Source organism: Myotis lucifugus, unplaced genomic scaffold, assembly GCF_000147115.1.
Source record: "Myotis lucifugus unplaced genomic scaffold, Myoluc2.0 scaffold_109, whole genome shotgun sequence".
NCBI classification, from domain to species: Eukaryota; Metazoa; Chordata; class Mammalia; order Chiroptera; family Vespertilionidae; genus Myotis; species Myotis lucifugus.
The window spans coordinates 636767-657255 of record NW_005871157.1 but is presented as its reverse complement, the minus strand read 5'-3'; the positions used below and the strand labels follow the sequence as shown (position 1 = coordinate 657255).

The 20489-nt window shown below is 39.8% G+C and overlaps 1 protein-coding gene and 1 non-coding gene across 3 annotated transcripts in view; one reads left to right on the top strand and one right to left on the bottom strand.

Moving 5' to 3' along the window:
* The window catches only part of KNL1 (kinetochore scaffold 1), a 61890-nt gene that overhangs the window by 38101 nt on the left and 3300 nt on the right, over positions 1 to 20489 (bottom strand). Inside the window, exons 3-4 of one of the 2 annotated variants that reach the window (XM_023757468.1) lie at positions 18810 to 18869; positions 9267 to 9328 (exon numbers count right to left, since the gene is read on the bottom strand). In XM_023757468.1, the coding sequence (XP_023613236.1) occupies positions 9267 to 9328; positions 18810 to 18869 (122 nt within the window). Of the gene's footprint in view, positions 1 to 9266; positions 9329 to 18809; positions 18870 to 20489 lie in introns of those variants that run through there. The other variant, XM_023757469.1, reaches the window with a different exon arrangement.
* On the top strand, positions 11910 to 12028 carry LOC111826906. Its single transcript, XR_002830357.1, has one exon. It is a non-coding gene; the product is annotated as a U5 spliceosomal RNA (small nuclear RNA).

Below are 20489 nucleotides of genomic sequence, written 5' to 3'. Positions count from 1 at the left end.
AACTACAACAATCAAGGCTTAACTACAACAAGACTGCGCACAAAGACCACTAGGGGGTGTACCAAGAAAGCGTAAAAAATGCGGAGACAAAGAAACAAGACAAAACTATCAAGGGAGGATATTGAGTTCAGAACCACACTTTTGCGGTCTCTCAAGAGGCTTCTAGAGTCTGTCGATAAACTTGATGAGATGTACAGGAAATCTAATGAGACCCTCGATGGTATGATAAAGGACCATCTAGAAAGTAAGCATACACTGACTGAAATAAAGAATATTATACAGACTCCCAACAGCAGACCAGAGGAGGGCAAGAATCAAGTCAAAGATTTGAAATGCGAAGAAGCGAGAAACACCCAACCAGAAAAGCAAAATGAAAAAAGAACCCAAAAATACGAAGATAGTGTAAGGAGCTCTGGGACAGCTTCAAATGTACCAACATCAGAATTATAGGGGTACCAGAAGATGAGAGAGAGCAAGATATTGAAAACCTATTTGAAGAAATAATGACAGAAAACTTCCCCCACCTGGTGAAAGAAATAGACTTACATGTCCAGGAAGCGCAGAGAACCCCAAACAAAAGGAATCCAAAGAGGACCACACCAAGACACATCATAATTAAAATGCCAAGAGCAAAAGACAAAGAGAGAATCTTAAAAGCAGCAAGAGAAAGAAACTCAGTTACCTACAAGGGAATACCCATACGACTGTCAGCTGATTTCTCAACAGAAACTTTGCAGGCCAGAAGGGAGTGGCAAGAAATATTCAAAGTGATGAATAGCAAGAACCTACAACCAAGATTACTTTATCCAGCAAAGCTATCATTCAGAATTGAAGGTCAGATAAAGAGCTTCACAGATAAGGAAAAGCTAAAAGAGTTCATCACCACCAAACCAGTACTATATGAAATGCTGAAAGGTATCCTTTAAGAAGAGGAAGAAGAAGAAAAAGGTAAAGATATAAATTATGAACAACAAATATGCATCTATCAACAAGTGAATCTAAGAATCAAGTGAATAAATAACCTGATGTACAGAATGAACTGGTGATTATAATAGAATCAGGGACATAGAAAGGGAATGGACTGACTATTCTTGGGGGAAAAAGGGGTGTGGGAGATGCGGGAAGAGACTGGACAAAAATCGTGCACCTATGGATGAGGACAGTGGGTGGGGAGTGAGGGCGGAGGGTGGGGTGGGAGATGGAAGGAGGGGAGTTATGGGGGGGAAAAAGAGGAACAAATGTAATAATCTGAACAATAAAGATTTAATTAAAAAAATTACTTAAAAAAAAATAAAATAAAAAAATAAAAAATAGATGAGTGGATAAAAAAGCTGTGGTAAGAATATTACTTAGTTATAAAAAAAAGAATGAAATTTCACCATTTGGAACAGTATGAATGAACCTAGAGGGCACTATGCTAAGTGAAATAAGTCAGTCAAAAAGAGACAAATATCATATGATTTCACTTATATGTGGAATGAAAATAACAATATAAACAAACAAAAGAGAAAGAGACTCATAGATACAGAAAACAGACTGATGGTTGCCAGAGGGGATGGGAGTTGGGAAACAGTGAAAAAAGTGATGGGATTGAGAAGTACAGATTGGTAGTTACAAAACAGTCATAGGGATGTAAAGAACAACACAGGAAATATAGTCAATAATAACGTAATAACCATATATGGTGCCTGGTGGGTACTGGAAATATCAGGGAGAATACTTTGTAAATTATACTCTGAGTTAACTACCTCTTTGCTACATCCGGTACTAGTAATATTTGAAGTGCCAAAATTACTTTACCACATTAAAATCTGTTCGATTTTTAATGAGCTCTGACAGAATCATTATTTCAATAACCTAGAAAATTTTATTCAACAAACATTTACTGGTATTAAGCACTCATACACCTGATGTTACATACTAGAGTCTGACAGATGATCCTTGACCTCAAGATGCTTTCACTACAGAGCTAACACAGTGATTATAAACATTACTTTACTGACTTTTGTTATTAACAGTTCAAATAATGTGGCATGGAGCCCAGAAGGAATCTCTTTTCATTGGGATGATTAAGTTTCATGCAGAAGTAGTATTTGATATCTGCCTTGATGAATTTGACAGTTCATTTTCATTCTGCTAATATTCGTGCACGGGGGTGGGGGGTGGGGGAGGGGAGTCCCTCAGCCCGGCCTGCACCCTCTCGTAGTTCAGGACCCCTCGCTCCTTACCGCCCAACTGCTTGCTGCTCCTTACTGCTTGGCTTGCTGCTCCTTAGCGCTGCCGTGGAGGTGGGAGAGGCTCCTGCCACCACCACTGCGCTCACCAGCCATAAGCCCAGCTTCTGGCTGAGCGGCGCTCCCCCTGTGGTAGTGCACTGACCACCGGCGTCAGCTCCTGCATTGAGCATCTGCCCCCTGGTGGTCAGTGCACATCATAGCGAACGGTCGTTCCACCATTTGGTCAATTTGCATATTAGGCTTTTATTATATAGGATCATTCATTTTGCAAGCTGTGTTCCAAGCACTGTGCTATGTTCTTTACATATTTTTTAATGATCATAATTACCATGTTGTTTTACAGATGTAGATTTTGAGGGTCATAAAGGTTAAGTAACTACCAAGATCACATAACTGACAAGTGGCAGAGCCAAAATGCAAACCCAAATCTGTCTGACTTCAAAACTTGACTACAAAGCTGCACTTGAAACAACTTTTCTTCAAATGATTTACAACAGAAGCTTTTTATTCAATACGAGAGGTCTGATGCACGAAATTCATGCAAGAGTAGGCATTCCTTCTTCCAGCTGCCTGGACCCGGGCTTCCCTTGCAGCCCCAGCTTCGTCCCAGAAGGTTGTCCGGAAGGACGTCCTGTCTAATTAGCATATTATGCTCTTATTATTATAGATGAGCAGGATCAGTAGTTGGTCAACTGATCAAAATATGTCTTTAGCCCTAATCAGTTTGGCTCAGTGGATAGAGCATTGGCCTGCGGACTGAAGGGTCCCAGGTTTGATTCTGGTCAAGGGCATGTACCTTTGTTGCAGGCACATCCCCAGTAGGGGGTGTTCAGGAGGCAGCTAATCGATATTTCTCTCTCATCAATGTTTCTAACTTTCGGTTCTCTATCCCTCTCCCTTCCTCTCTGTAAAAAATCATTAAAAAAAAGTCTTTAAAAAAGAAATAATAACTGATCCATATATACCTTAACCATTTTAAAAACTTGGACTTTAATTTGCAAATCTCCTTATATCAATCTGAGATCTTTACTCTGAGTGTGGATCTACTAGTCTAATTCTAGTGTATTTATAAAGTTTTTAAGCATACTTCAAAACAATATTAAGAGAGCTTTTATTATATGTTTTCTGTATCTATTTTACTGTATTTGTTTCTATGTCTAGAATCCTGTGGTTCTTATTTTCTTATTAAATTTATTGGGGTGATATTGGTAAATGAGATTATGTAAGCTTCAAGTATACAGTATTGTAATACATCAGCTCTATATTACAATGTGTTCATCATCCAAAGTTTAGTCTCCTTCCATCACTATATATTTGACCTCCTTTACACTTTTCAACCTCCCCACACCCTGATCCTTTTTCAATAGATTTCAGCCTTTTTGTCTCATGGCACACATAAACTAAACACTAAAATTCAGTGGCACACCAATAAATATAATTTTTGCCAGTCTAACAAAAAAATAGGTATAATTTTGATTAATTTGCAAAAAAATAATAGGAATTAGTTACTCTTTTTACCTCAAAATGACTTTTTAAAAAATCAAAGGCCTATACTTGTATATAAGGATTTCTAGTACCAAGAATTAACCAATCAGATATAACCTTATTATGTGATATGACCAATAAGAGGCAACTCTATTATATGACCTATATATTTATGGTTCAAGACAGGAAATTCGCCGAAACCGGTTTGGCTCAGTGGATAGAGCGTCGGCCTGCGGACTGAAAGGTCCCAAGTTCGATTCCGGTCAAGGGCCTAAACAGTCAGATATTGCATGTTTTAAAAATTCTTGTGGCAAACCAGTTGAAAATTGCTGATCTATTTGAACAAAGAATAACTCTCTCTATCTCTCTCCCTTCCTCTCTGTAAAAAATCAATAAAATATATTAAAAAAAAAAAAAAAAAGACAGGAAATTCACACTGATGGCTATTGTTGTGTTGGCTGTTGTCATTTTTTTATTAGACAATCTAAGGAAAAAGAGGTCAGTACCCCTGACTAAACAGTCAGATATTGCATGTTTTAAAAATTCTTGTGGCAAACCAGTCGAAAATTGCTGATCTATTTGAACAAAGAATCTTTTTGAAACACTGCTTATGTATTGGTTAGTATTATCTAAATTGACACCTTCTGTAATAACATATACTATCTTATTCTCGTCATACAATAATAAACTATGAGATATGTAAGGACTATTATTTCTATCCTAAGAAAGGAGAAAACTGATGCTCTGATAAGTTAAATGACTTGAACTAGAGGCTATTTAGTGATAAACCAAAACTTCTGCCAGGTGTTTTTTTTTGTTTGTTTTGAATCTGAAATTCCTTTTAATATTCCAGAGTCATTTTAGAAAGATAAGTACGGTGAATAGATTATTGTTAAGGAAAGGAAAGGATGGAATAGATTTAACAGCACTTGGGAAAGGTAATCAGAAACAGTGGAAAAACCAGTAGACTAGGAATCAGAGGACCTACATTATTTTTTTAAAATATATTTTTACTGATATCAGAGAGGAAGGGAGAGGGAGAAAGGGATAAAAACATCAATGATGAGAGAGAATCATCGATCAGCTGCCTCCTGCATGCCCCACACTAGGGATTGAGCCCGCAACCCGGGCATGTGCCCTGATCAGGAATCAAACTGTGACCTCCTGTTTCATAGGTCGACGCTCAACCACTGAGTTACGCTGGCCAGGCAGGACCTACATTATTATTGTGGCTCTGTCACTATCTACATTACCTTGGGAAAGTAAAATCACCCCTCTGGCTTTAATCTTCTCACCTTAAAAATGAAGACTTGGGCCATAGCTGGTTTGGCTCAGTGGATAGAGCATAGACCTGTGGACTGAAGAGTCCCGGGTTCGACTGCAGTCAAGGGCACATGCCCAGGTTGTGGGCTCAATTCCCCAGTAAGGGGTGTGCAGAAGGAAGCTAATCAATGATTCTCTCTCATCACTGATGTTTCTATCTCTCTCTCCCTCTCCCTCTCTCTCTGAAATCAATAAAAATATATTGTAAAAGACTGGAGATTCTTATGCATACCAATTTTAAAAAATGGAGAGTTGGGACTGTATCTTCTTGCTAAGATTTCTTCTAATTTTAACATGCTATCATCCAAAACACAAAATTTTATATATCTAACTATTTTATGGACAGTTAGAAAGAAATCCTATCCCAGGCACCCCTTCTTGACTTCTGGGAAATGTTTTTAATTAGCCAAACTCATTATAAAACAAAGAGAAGGGAAAGAATAAGCCAAGTAAGCATTAATAACAGAGCAAATGTGAAAAACAAAGAAAATAGAAAGAACAGAAACACTGGAATACCAATCAGATAGGCCCAGAAAATACATCTAATTTCCTAATACAGATACTAGAGCAGTGGTTCTCAACCTTCTTAATGCCGCAACCCTTTAATACAGTTCCTCATGTTGTGGTGACCCCCAATTTCATTGTTACAAATTGAACATAATTAAAGCATAGTGATTAATCACAAAAACAATATATAATTATATATGTGTTTTCCGATGGTCTTAGGTGACCCCTGTGAAAGGGTCATTCGACCCCCAAAGGGGTCGCAACCCACAGGTTGAGAACCACTGTACTAGAGGAAAAAGAAAATACCAACCATGTGAAAGAAGACATCATAATATAATGATTAAGAATACTTGATGTGAAATAGTCCAAAGTCTGAGCCCTACCCCTTAATAAGAATGGGAACCTGAGCTAAACCTCTGTTTCCTTATTCATAAAATGAGATATGATTGTTAGAATTCAATGAGCAATAAATGTAAATAGTAACATAGTGCCTGTCACATTGTACATATTCAATATTAGCTATTCTATGTAATAAAAGCCTAATATGTGAATCGACTGAACAGCAGAACGACCGGTCGCTATGACGCACACTGACCACGAGGGGGCAGCTGCTCAATGCAGGAGCTGCCTCCTGGTGGTCAGTGTGCTCCCACAGGGAGAGCACTGCTCAGCCAGAAGCTGGGCTCACAGCTGGCAAACGCAGCAGCAGTGGCAGGAGCCTATCCCACCTCTGCGGCAGCGCTAAGGAGCAGCAAGCTGGGCAGTAAGAAGTGAGGAGTCCCAGACTGCAAGAGGGCACAGACCGGGCTGAGAGACCTCCCCGCCAAGTGCACGAATGCACTGGGCCTCTACTTAATAATAAATCAAAATTGACATATATAAATCCACTTTCAATTATATTTGAGACAGGTAATCTTCCTATATTTAAAAGATCATTTCAACATGATTATTAAGATGACAGATTTTTTTTTGAGAAATAATTCAAGCACCTATTCTCAAGTTTTTAAAAGCTAAGAGGGTTTTTAAAATCTTCCTTTGCTCAGTGATTAGAGCAAAAGTCTGCACAACAGAGGGACGTGGCTTCAATTCCTGGTCAAAGGCATGTATCTGGGTTGCAGGTTCCATCCCTGCCCCGGGTCAGGCACACACACAGGAGGCAACCAATCGATGTGTCTCTCTCACATCTCCCTCTCTTCTTCTTTCTTCCTTCTTCTCCTCCTTCCCTTCCTCCTCCTCCTCCTCCTCTCCCCCCTCCCTTCCACTCTATAAAAATCAATGGGAAAAATATCCTCACTCCTCAGGTGAGGATTAAAAAAAAAAGAAATCTAAGAAGGAAAGAGGCTCTTAGACATTGCTTCTAGGAAGAAGAAAGAATATTTTTAAAATAAAAAAATATAAGAATGATATCTGATCTGTTCCTTCCAACTGTATGAAAAATGTGGACTTGGATTTAAAAATAAAAACAGTAACAAAAACCAACTTGATTGTTCCATTGTACTAATTAACACCAAAATAAATTCTAGATGGGTTAAATAAAATGAACCTATAAAGAGACCAGAAGAAAATACAGGTGACCTAAAAAAATAATTTGGCATCTGATATTTTAAACAAATCTAGAAACCAGAAGCAAAAACACAGGCAGATATCACCATATAAAAAATTTAAAACTTTTATACAGGAAAATACCAAATAAAGAAAATTAAAACAAGCTCAGTGGTTGAGCATCGACCTATGAACCAGGAGGTCACGGTTTGATTTCCGGTCAAGGCATATGCCTGGGTTGCGGGCTCCATCCCGGTGTGTGGTGTGCAGAAGGCAGCTGATCCATGACTCTCTCTCATCATTGATGTTTCTCTCACTCCCTTTCCCTTCCTCTCTGAAATCAATAAAAAAATATTTCTTAAAAATTTGCAATGCAGATGAAAAAGGGCTGATATCCCTAACAATTAAGAAACTTTAACAAGTCAGAAGAAAAAGACAACTATACACATCAAAAAAATGACATAGCAACAATGACTAATTCAATAGTAAGGAGAATCTATAGCATCCATATTGTGATTTCTAAATGCCATTTCCTACTAAAAAGAACTGAGCCGCACCTTGGAGAAATGGCTAATTCCAGGTCTGGGGCAGATACACATTAAATATATTTAAGTTCATGATAATAGATTCTTAGATTTAGATATTTAGGTAAAGATACCTCACTAGTCAGCTTTGAAGGATACTAGGAAACTAACTTATACTGAAAACTAGTAAATAAAGAAAAACAACACCCCCAAGCGTTTAATCTGCCTTTCCTATATTAATCACAATTCAAGTAAACAAATAGCTTTATGGGAAAATCCTCAATAGAAGTGCTGTTAATAAATAAAAAAAGGAATGACAGAATGAGAATATTATCAATTAGCAAAAACTCTAAAAATATCATGGATCTAGGCAAAGATCATCAATGTCTATTAACATCACAAAAAAGAGGTAACTGAACAATAAGTACCATCTGATGGAAGCACAGGACACCACCTATAAAATATTCTTGTCTAAAACATCAAATTTAAGTCAAACAAGCCTTCCACCTTTAACAACCAATTGACAGGAAATCAATTGTAGAGGAACATATTAAAAAAGTTATCCCATTACAATCAGCAAAATCTGGAATATAAGACACTCAATAGGACAAACTCAGTTTTTTAATAGAAAAAAGGGAGGGAGAACCTATAGATTAAGAGACTTAAGAGGCAATCAACCAAATGGAATGTATTAACCTTGTTAGGATACTGAGTCACACCAGTCATCTGCAGGGGGAAGTGGGGTGGGGGGGTGAGGGTGCGGGGAATTGAGACAATCAGAGAAATGTGAACATTGATCAGATATTTGATATCATAGAATTACTGTTGGCTTTCTAAAAGACGTAATAATAGCATTATTAATAGGTTCTTTAAAAATATTTTGTCTTTTAAAGACATAACTAATGAAATACATCTGGGATTCACATGAAAATAATTCAGTAGGAGGGGAAAGGGAACTAAGTGGGGGTGTAGTGAAACAAGAGTGGCCATAGTTGACACTGTAGCTGAAAATGAATACTTGAGTTTTCATGATACTATTTTCTCTATGTTATAACTTTTAATTATAAAATAGAAGGGAAAAAAAGGAAGAGTAAATTGGAAGTCTTTTTTTTTAAACTTCCCATAACCTTTTTTTATACTTCCACTTCCTTTAGAGTTGTGTGTGTAACCCAGACCTTTGCACCATCTCTCTCAGTAGTAAAACTTAGTAGTTTTATTCCTAACTTTAGAGGGAACACTTTCAATGTTTTCCTTTTAAGTATATTTTTATTGATTTCAGAGAGGAAGGGAAAGAGAGAGAGAGAGTGAGAGAGAGATAGAAACATCAATGATGAGAGAGAATCATTGATCGGCTTCCTCCTGTATACTCCACACTGGGGACCGAACCTGCAACCCTGGCATGGGCTCTTGACCAGAATCAAACCCCGGACCCTTCAGTCTGCAGGCTGACGCTCTATCCACTGAGCCAAACCAGCTAGGGCTCAATGTTTTTCTTTTAAGCATAATGCTAAATAACAACCTCTTAAATAACAATTCTCTAATGCTTATCTAATAGAAACACAGGTTATCTAAGTCAGCAGTAACATATTTAGTTTGACACACAATAAAGCATTACTGTCATTTAAAATTATTTCTCCTTTCAACTTACTTTATAGTATCTGCAAAGCTGACTCGGCGAGAGCTTTTCTTATTTCTCGAAGCATTGGGTTCCTAAGGGCAGAGAATATTTGGTATGATTCTTAATGAAACCACTGTTAATTAGGTCTCTAGAGTACTACATATAGACCAAGTCTTATTCTGAAATAATTTTATATTATTATTAATTTTGATTATTATTAGTCTCCAAGATATCCCAATGTAGAAACACTTAATAAACACGAATATAATTTTCAATGTGAATGACACTAAGTATAGTGACATAAACAACATATATTTAAGGAGATACTGCCCCTTATCTTCTCTCTCTTTTAAGTGAATGGCTACTTTACTATCAAGAAAAAAGACAAAGGATAAAGCAAATGATATGTTGCCTATTATGGTAACCTTACTATACTATTTTGAAGATTTAAAAAAATTTAATTGTAGTAAAATACACATAAATAAAATTTACCACCTTTACCATTTTGAACATGTATTTTTATTTTATTGTGGTAAGAACACTCTACAAGAAATCTACCCTCTGAACAGATTTCTAAAGGCACAGTACGATATTGTTAACTATAGGCAGTATTGTACAGACCTCTAGAACATATTCATCTTGCATAATTGAAATTTTATACTTGTTGATTAGCAACTCCCCATTTCCCCATCCTCTCTGCCCCTGGCAACCACTTATCCTTCTGCTCTCTGCTTTTATGAGTTTGACTATTTTAGATACCTCAAGTAAGTGGAATCATATAGTATTTGTCCTTCTGTGACTGGCTTATTTCACTTAGCATAATGTACTCAAGCATCTTAACCATTTTTAAGTGTACAGTTCAGTTAGGTGTATCTAGGTTGCTATGCAACCAATCTCCAGAACTCTTTTCATCTTGCAAAACTGAAATTCTATATCCATTAAACAATTCCCCTAACCTTTCCATAGCCACCATTCTATTTTCTGTCTCTATGAATTTGCATATCACCTTCCCCAGCTTCCGCCCCAACTGAATTTTCTTTCTCTACTCTATACTCTAGGTACTTCACAAGTGGAATCATAAAAGTTTTTTTTTCCTTTTGTGCCTGGTTTATTTCACTTAGCACAATGGTTTCAAGATTATTTTTAATTGATTTTTTTTAAGAAAGAGGGAGAGGAAAAAAATCAGTTGATTTAATTGATTTTTTTAAGAAAGAGGGAGAGGGAAAAAAATGATGTGCTCGGCTGCCTTCTGCACACCCCTTACCATGGATCAAACCCGCAACCAGGGCATGTGCACTGACAGGGACTCGAACCAACAAGCACTCAATGCACAGGGTGATGCCCAACCAACTAAGCTACACTGGCCAAGGCCAGAATCCCCTTCTTTTTTAAGGTTGAATAATGATCCATTGATACCACATTTTGTTTATCCATTCATCAGTTGATGGACACTGGGTGCTTCCTCCCTCTGACTATTGTGAGTAACGATGCTATGAACAGGAGTGTACATTTCTTAAGATCCTTCTTTCAATTCTTTTGAGTATATACCCAGAAGTGGAATTGCTAGATCATATGGTAATTCTATTATTTTTTTAGGAATTGCAATACTGTTTTTTCCATAGCAGCTGCACCATTTTACATTCCCACGACAGGACACAAAGGTTCTAATTACTCCACATACCAGCCAACATTGTTATTTTCTAAGTTTTTGATGGTAGTCATTCTAATGGGTATGAGGTGACATCTCATTGTGGTTATAATATGCATTTCCCTAATAATTAGTGATGTTGAGCATCTTTCATTATAATATACAGTTTTTACTTTTCCTCATATTCCTTAACAAGAGCAAACATTTTTACTCTCATGGATACCAAACACATAAAGCAAGACAGAGAAACAAACAACATCCACAGATAATTTTACAGTGATAATTCTGAATACCTGAATATCTGAACATAAGTCTTATTATAACAAAGAATCAGGAATGTTCATCCTGGCAGATGCTATAGGTGACCTCAAGCTTAATATGATAATAATACTGACACAGTAAATAAATACTGGGACTAAAAGAGATTAATACCTTTCTTTTTTTTTCTTTTTTCTACAACTTTAACATGTGTCTTTTTATGCTAGAAAGGCTTTCTTTACAGAAGTCTTTGAAGATCTAAAGTGAAGTTTTCTGCATGAAAAAAAGAATGTGTGACAAGCAACTTATCACCTAAGGCAGTTCCCTCAGAACTGATCTTCAAAATGCAAACTGCACTCTCCTCAGTATTTTTGGAAAGCATCGTGGATCTAGGCAGTGTGGTCTTACACAGACTAGATCTACATTCCTCCAAAGGTACTTATATTCACTTCTTTCTTCACCGGCTGTAATCTCTGTAAACTAACTTTGATTAGTTCTATCAGAAGAGACAGGAAGGGAAATTGCTAGACTTTCAAGTCTTCAATGGCTGGGGCTTTCTACTGCTCTTCAACAGTATTCTCAGATCCAAATACTAGCATATTTCTTTCTAAAAAAGAAAAACAAATTTGTGTGGTATATTTGAAATAAGATTAGAGCTCTAATTTGAAGTCTGTTACTAAGTAGGTGTGTGGGCTTAGACAAAACATTTAACTTCTCTGGACCTCATATTTCTCATCTATAAAATGGGAAAAAAATAGATTCAAGATTACTCTGGTTTCTCTTCAGATGGCATAAATCTTTTTTGCCTTTTACTGAAGATTTCCATGGAGAGGAACAACAAAAAAGATTACTGGTGAGGTCCTATTGATTTTATAGCTCTATGAATCTATGAATCTGTCATTTAATCATTTAAAGTTCATTAAAAACATTTTTTGTCCTCGCCAGTATGGCTAAGTGGTTGGAATGTCAGCCCATGCACTGAAGGGTTGAAGGTTCAATTCCCAGTCAAAGGCATGTACCTGGATTGCAAAGGAATCCCTCACATGCGGGAGGCAACCAAACGATGTGTCTCACATCAATGTCTGTCTGTCTGTCTGTGTCTCTCTCTCTCCTTTCCCCCTCCCTCCCTTACTTCCTCTCTCTCTCTAAAAAAAAAAAAATCATTGAAAAATATATCCGCAGGTGAGGATTAACCAAAAACAAAACAAAAAAACAAAACATTTTCTTAAAAGGGGGTGAGGGGTAGGTAGGAGAGGATAGAGGAGGAAGGAAACTTGACTTGGGGTGGTGAACACACAATACAATCTACAGATGATGTATTATTTATGTATTATAGAATTATACCCCTGAAACCTATATAATTTTATTAACCAATGTCACCCCAATAAATTAAATAAAAAACAAAATAAACAACACATTTTTAAAAAAATACACACATTCTAGCCAGGCCAGTGTGGTTCAATGGTTGTGCACTAACCCATGCACCAAGAGGTCACTGGTTAAATTTCAAACAAGGCACATGTGGTTTTGGGTTCAATCCCCAGCAAGGGGCATGCAGGACACAGCCAATTGATGTTGATGTTTCTCTCTCATAGATGTTTCTATCTCTCTCGCCCTCTCCCTTCCTCCCTCTCTAAAATCAATTTACCCCTAGCCAGTTTGGCTCAGTGGATAGAGCATTGACCTGCAGAACAAAGGGTCCCAGGTTGGATTCTGGTCAAGGGCACATACATTGGTTGCAGGCTCCTCCCCGGCCCAGGTCCTGGGTCAGGGCTCGTGCAGGAGGCAACTCAGTGTGTTTCTCTCACATTGATGTTTCTCACTGTCTTTCCCTCTCTCTTCCACTCTCCCTAAAAATCAATGGAAAAATATCCTCAGGTGAGTATTTAAAAAAATAAATAAACATATTTAGAAATACACACACATTCTAGATCCCATGCTGAGTGATAGAAAAATAGTGGTAAAGAATACAGTCCTGCCCTGGCCGGTTTTGCTCAGTGGATAGAGCATCAGCCTGTAGACTGAAGGGTCCCGGGTTTGATTCCGGTCAAGGGCACATGTCCGGATTGTGGGCTTGGTCCCCAGAGGGGGGTGTGCAGGAGCAGCTGATCGATGGTTCTCTCTCATCATTGATGTTTCTATCTCTCTCTTCCTCTCCCTTCCTCTCTGAAATCAATAAAAATATATTTAAAAAAAAATACAGTCCTACTCTACTAGGAATTAATGGTGAAACTGACATTTTTTAGAAGTTATTTTATTTTTTAATATATTTTTATTGGTTTCAGAGATGAAGGTAGAGGGAGAGAGAGAAAGATAGAAACATCAACAATGAGAGAGAACTATTGATCGGCTGCCTCCTGCACGCCCCCTATTGGGGATCAAGCCCGCAACCCAGGCATGTGCCCTTGATTGGAATCGAACCTGGGACCCTTCAGTCTGCAGGCCAACACTCTATCCACTGAGCCAAACCAGCCAGGACGAAACTGAGATTTTTAAAACAAAAAATCCATACAAACATAAAACTCAAAATATGGCAAGTGATAAGAAGGAAAACTACATAAAAAACTAATTTAGCCTGAGAATGAGGGAAGATTTCTTTCAGAGAGTACATTTAAGTTGAAACCTAAACTTTATTTGTATAAGTATTATTTGTCCGATGAAGGGTTGGGAACAGGGAAAGCATTCTAGGCAGAATATGTACAGGAGCTCTAATGCAGAAAAAAGCTTAATGTATTTGAAAAATAGAAAGATTGGACATCAATAAAAAGAAAAAACAACCTATTGTATGGAAGAACACATTTGCCAATGATACATCTGATAAGAGGTTACTATCCAAAATTTGTAAAGAACTCATACAACTCAACACCAAAAATATAAAATCCAATTAAAAAATGGGCAGAAGACCTGAATAGACACTTCTCCAAAGAGGGCATACGATGGCTAATAGACATATGAAAAGATGCTCAAAATCATCTAGAGAAAGGCAAATTAAAACCACAATGAATCATCACCTCACACCTGTCAGAATGGCTATCATCAATAAATCCACAAACAAGTGTTGGCAAGGATAAGGAGAAAAGGGAACTCTCATGCACTGTTGGTGGGGATGCAGATTGGTGCAGCCACTATGGAAAACAGTATGAAGTTTCCTCAAAAAGTTAAAAACGACCCTAGCTGGTTTGGCTCAGTGGATACAGCGTCGACCGGCGACTAAAGGGTCCCAGGTTCGATTCTGGTCAAGGGCACATGCCCGGGTTGCAGGCTCGATCCCCAGTGGGGGGCATGCAGGAGGCAGCCAATCAATGATCCTCTCTCATCATTGATGTTTCTCTCTCTCTCTCCCTCTTCCTTCCTCTCTGAAATTAATAAAAATATATATATTTTAAAAAGTTAAAAATGGAACTGCCTTATGACCCAGCAATTCCATTTCTGAGTATATCTCCAAAGAAACTCAAAACACTAATTCAAAAGAATATATGCACCACTGTGTTCATCGCAGCATTATTTATAACTAGAGGCCCTATGCACAAAATATGTGCAAGAGTAGGCCTTCACAGCCGTGGCTGCCTCGGCCCTCGCAGCCCTGGCTTCATCCGGAAGGTCATCGGATGGTTGTTCCACTGTTCAGTCGTTTGGTCAATTTGCATATTACGCTTTTATTATTATAGAACAGTGATGGCGAACCTTTTGAGCTCGGCGTGTCAGCATTTTGAAAAACCCTAAATTAACTCTGGTGCCGTGTCACATATAGAAATTTTTTGATATTTGCAACCATAGTAAAACAAAGACTTATATTTTTGATATTTATTTTATATATTTAAATGCCATTTAACAAAGAGAAATCAACCAAAAAAATGAGTTCGCGTGTCACCTCTGACACGTGTGTCATAGGTTCGCCATCACTGTTATAGAAGATAGTCAAGATATGGAAGCAACCCAAGAGCCCATCAAGAGATGAGTGTATAAAAAAGCTGTGGTATGCCCTGGCCAGTGGTTAGAGCATCATCCCACAGACCAAAGGGTCTTGGGTTCAATTCCTGGTCAAGGGCATGAACCTCGGTTGCAGGCTCAATCCCCAGCCCCAGTTGGGGTGTGTGCGGGAGACAACCAATCGATATGTCTCTCTCTCATTGATGTTTTGCTCCCCCTCCTCCTTCCCATCCATTCTGTCTAAAAAGAAATCACTGGAAATCCTCAGGTGAGGATTAATAAACAAATAAACAAATAAGCAAGCAAGCAAGCTATGGAATAGCACTCAGCAATAAAAAAGAATGAAATCTTACCATTTGTGACAGAATGGATGGACCTGGAGGGTATTTTGCTTAGTGAAATAAGTCAGACACAGAAAGACAAATACCATATGATTTCACTTATATGTAAAATCTAACAAACAAAACAGAAACAGACTCACGAATACAGAGAACAGATTGATGGTTGCCAGGGGATAGGCATTGAGGAACTGGGTGAAAAATGAAGGAATTAAGAATTACTGATAGTTACAAAACAGTCACAGAGATGTAAAGTACAGCATAGGGAATCTATGTATATAAAAGCCTAAGTGACTGAATGATGGGTCAACTGGTTGCTATGATGTGCACTGAACACCAGGGGACAGATGCTCAATGCAGGAGCTGCCCCCTGGTGGTCAGTATGCTCTCACAGCCAACTTCCTGTGGCTGGCCAACATCCCGTGGTCACTCCCCCCAGCCGACCAGCCTGCCATGGTCCCTCCCCCCACCTGGCCGGCCCCGATCAGCCCCGATCAGAACTGGGTGAGATGGCCCAATTGGCCCCGATCTCCTGCCAGGCCTAGGGACCCCACCTGTGCACGAATTTGTGCACCAGGCCTCTAGTCCTATATAATAAAAGCCTACGTGGCGTCACACCCTTGCACGACGTCCTCGCGCAACATCGTCACAAGATGGCTGCCACAAGATGGCCATGCACACAGCAGAGGCGGGGCCCGGTGGCCACTCCACACAGTGAGGCCTGGGGGTCCTGCAGCTCTGCGTGGTGTGGAAGAGGTCAGTCCTGGCTGAGGAGGCAGGTCGCAGCAGGGGAGGGCAGTTGGGGGCCATCAGGCTGGCAGGGGAGGGCAATTGTGGGTGATCAGGCCAGCAGAGGAGGGCAGTTGGAGGCGATCAGGGCGGCAGGGGAGCAGTTAGGCATCAATCAGCCCAGCAGGGGAGTGGTTAGGGGGCGATCAGGCTGGCAGGCAGGAGAGCGGTTAGGAGCCAGCGGTCCCGGATTGTGAGAGGGATGTCCAACATCCACCGAGGGGCCCCAGATTGGAGAGGGTGCAGGCCAGGTTGAGGAACAGCACCGCCCCCCCCGCCCATGCACCAATTTCATGCACTGGGGCTCTAGTACAGTCAATAATATTGTAATAACTATGGATGGTGCCAGGTGGGTACTAAAAATATCAGGGGGAGCACTTTGTGAACTTTATGATTGTCAAAGCACTGTGCTGTACATCTGATACAAAATAATACTGAATGTAAACTGTAATAAAAAAAGAACAAGAGCCGGTCTAGCTCAGTGGATAGAGCATTGGCCTGTGGACTGAAGGGTCCCAGGTTTGATTCCAGTCAAGGGCACATGCCCGGGTTGCGGGCTCGATTTCCAATAGGGGGCATGCAGGAGGCAGCCGATCAGTGATTCTCTCCCATCATTGATGTTTCTATCTCTCTCTCTCCCTCTCCCTTCATCTCTGAAATCAATAAAAAATCCTATATAATAATAGGCTAATATGCAAATTGTTCCCGACTGAGTTCGACTGGGAGTTAAAACAGGAGTTCGACCAGAGGGCGGGGCCAGCCGGCCAACCGCCCGTGCATGAATTCATGCACTGGGCCTCTGGTCCTATATAATAAAAGCCTAATATGCTAAGTGTCCAGTCGTCCAGTGACTGGTCGACAGTTCAACCAAAGCATAATATGCTAATGATATGCTAAGGCTGCTCAATCGCTTGCTATGATGTGCACTGACCACCAGGGGGCAGACAGTTGACCAGTCAACCAGTTGCCATGATGTGCACTGACTACCAGGGGTAGATGCACCCGACCAGTAGGTTAGCTTGCTGCTGGGGTCCGGCCAATCGGGACTGAGCAAGATGGGCTGGACACGCCCTGGAGCCCTCCTGTGGTCTTCCTTGGCTGGCCAACCTCCCGCATCCCTCCCCGGCCAGCTGGCTCCGATTGGCCCCAATTGGGACTGGGCAAGACGGGGCCAGACACACCCTGGAGCCCTCCCAAGGTCCCTCCCCATCCCCAATCGTGCACTGGTGGGGTCCCTTGGCCTGGTCTGTGCCCTCTCGCAATCTGGGAACCTTCGGAGGGTGTCGGTGAGCTGGTTTAGGCCCGATCCTGCAGGCCACTCCCCTTGGGAGGGCACCAAACCCAGGGGTCACAGCTGGCAAGTGCTGCTGCAGCAGCGTGAGTCTCTCCCCATCGGGACTGATTGGGCGCGAGCCCGTGGCAGGCGCAGTGGCGCCAGGATGAGTGGGAGCAGCAGGTAGGAGCTGCAGGCAGTGTTGGACTGCGGGTTTCGGCCTGATCCCCGCAGGCCACCCCGAGGGACCCCACCCATGCACAAATTCGTGCACCGGGCCTCTAGTATATATATTTAAAAAAGGAAACCCAAAACACTAATTGAAAAGATTTTTTTTTAAGTGAAAGTAAAAAAAAGGAAGAAAGATTAAAGAGGCCAAAGTAGAATGAGACTCAGAATTATATGTTCTCCAAAACTATTTGCATTGCATCCATCAACAAAATGTACTAGAAGCCATTATTTACTGAGCACAATATTTTTGTTTTTTTCCAGAGGGGACGGGAGAGAGAGAGAGAGAGAGTAGAAACATCATTAATGACAAAGAATCACTGATCAGCTGCCTCCCGCACGCCCCCTACTGGGCATCAAGCCTGGAACCCAGGAATGGAATCTGACCAGGAATGGAACCATGACCTCCTGATTCATAGGTCAACACTCAATCACTGGGCCATGCCAGCCAGGCTGGGCACAATATATTTAAAAAACACATGATAAAGTTCTTGCCTTTAGGGAGCTCTCAATTTAGAAAGGACATTAGTAAATAATTACAATAGAAGGTATAGAGGGATGATTTTTCTGAGACAAGTGATTCCAAACCTGAGTTTTGAAAGACAAATAGGAATTACCAAATAAAGAGGTCTACAGATTTGTGATAAAGCAAGTATGATAAAATATTAATTCTAGAATCTAGTTGATGACTATATGAGCATTCACTGTAAAATTATTCCTACTTTCAGTATATTTTTAAAAAATTTTTAATAAAACAAAAAAGAAGAATGAAGAACTAGCCATCTAGGCAGAGGGAACATCATATGTAAATACTTGCAGGTACCAGAGTTCATGTCTTGCTTGGGGAATAGTAAGCAATTCTAATCGGTGAGATATATGTGTGAGAGTAGCAAGAAAGAAGGCTGCAAAGTAAATAGGGGTTAAAAATCATGAGTGCCAGCTTACTCAAGTGTTTGGATTTTAATCTGAAAACCATGGCATGCTTACTTGTTCATATTCAATAGAGAATCATTTATGATGTTCTCTCTTCATATGGCTAACAAAGTTCCTTACTATTAACAATATCACTGAAAATAGTCATCTATAAAGCATTTACACTAGAAACTTACCTGAACTATTTCATTCCCATCTCTCAGATCCCGAAGAGGACTCCTTGGGGGTTTCAAAATCTAGAAGTAAGAGAACTGTTGAAGAAAATCTGGCATATCTATTAATAATCAGTTCATTTCAAGTTATACCATAAGTAGAAAGGTAGAGATGCTAAAATACCTATAAAAACCTCTCATATTCCTCAAAATCATACTGTTCAGTGCTATGCTTTGTGGCTCATGTAAATATTTGGTATCAAATAGGAATACCTTCTCCCTCCTGCCTACCTTCCCCAATTATTTTTCCAACTCTGATCCCACGTGGTCTGGGTAAAGCTCATTTCAACCTAGGGTACAAGATGTAGCCCTGGTCTAGAACAATCTACACATGATATTCTCTCAGCAATAGTGATTGGTTCATGCCGAAACCGGTTTGGCTCAGTGGATAGAGCGTCAGCCTGCGGACCGAAAGGTCCCAGGTTCGATTCCGGTCAAGGGCATGTACCTGGGTTGCGGGCACATCCCCAGTAGGAGATGTGCAGGAGGCAGCTGATCGATGTTTCTCTCTCATCGATGTTTCTAACTCTCTATCTCTCTCCCTTCCTCTCTGTAAAAAATCAATAAAATATATTTAAAAAAAAAAATAGTGATTGGTTCAGGAATGAGGTCTTGACCCATATCAAGATAATTAAGCCAAACGATTCAACCCTGAGTTGTTTTTATCTTGAGGATATACACACTATTTTTCTATGTAGGACTTGAACCCGGAAGTAGTAAGCACATAGAACCTGTCTAATAATGGAGATTACCCAGAGAAAGCAGTCAGAGTAGAAAAAGTGAAAGATTATCCCAGTACTGATTATACTGTTGGAACCCCTTGTCAGTAAATCATGCCTAAAGTCATTCCTATCTTTGGATTTTTCAATTTCAACCCAATAAATTTTTAGCTCAAATCAGTTTAAGTTGGATATTTTGGGGTCTTGCTATAGCTTTGTATACCAGTTTAAAAAAAAAAAAAATATATATATATATATATATAATATTATATTATAGAATAGTTTCTTGATTTTTAGAGAGAAAGGAAGGGTGAGGGAGAGAGAGATAGAAACACCAATGTGAGAGCACATTGTAGGGAAGCTGCCTATTGCATGCCTCCTGTCGGGGGTTGAGTCCACAAGCCCAGCATGTGCCCTTGACCAGGAATAGAACCAGCAACTCCTGGTGCATGGAAGGATGCCCAACCAACTGAGCCACATGGGCCAGGGCAGTTTAAATATTTTTTAAAACAGTTTTATTAAAGTACTAGTAGCCTGGTGCACGAAATTCGTGCACATTAAAAGGGAATTAATTGCCCTAACCGGTTTTGCTCAGTGGATAGAGCATTGGCCTTCGGACTCAAGGGTCCTGGGGTTTGATTCCGGTCAAGGGCATGTACCTTGGTTGCGGGCACATCCCCAGTGGGGAGTGTGCAGGAGGCAGCTGATAGACGTTTCTCTCTCATCAATGTTTCTCTCTATCCCTCTCCCTTCCTCTCTGTAAAAAAATCAATAAAATATATCGATGTTTCTAACTCTGTATCCCTCTCCCTTCCTCTCTGTAAAAAATCAATAAAATATATATATATATTTTTTAAATATATTTTATTGATTTTTTACAGAGAGGAAGGGAGAGGGATACAGAGTAGAAACATCGATCAGCTGC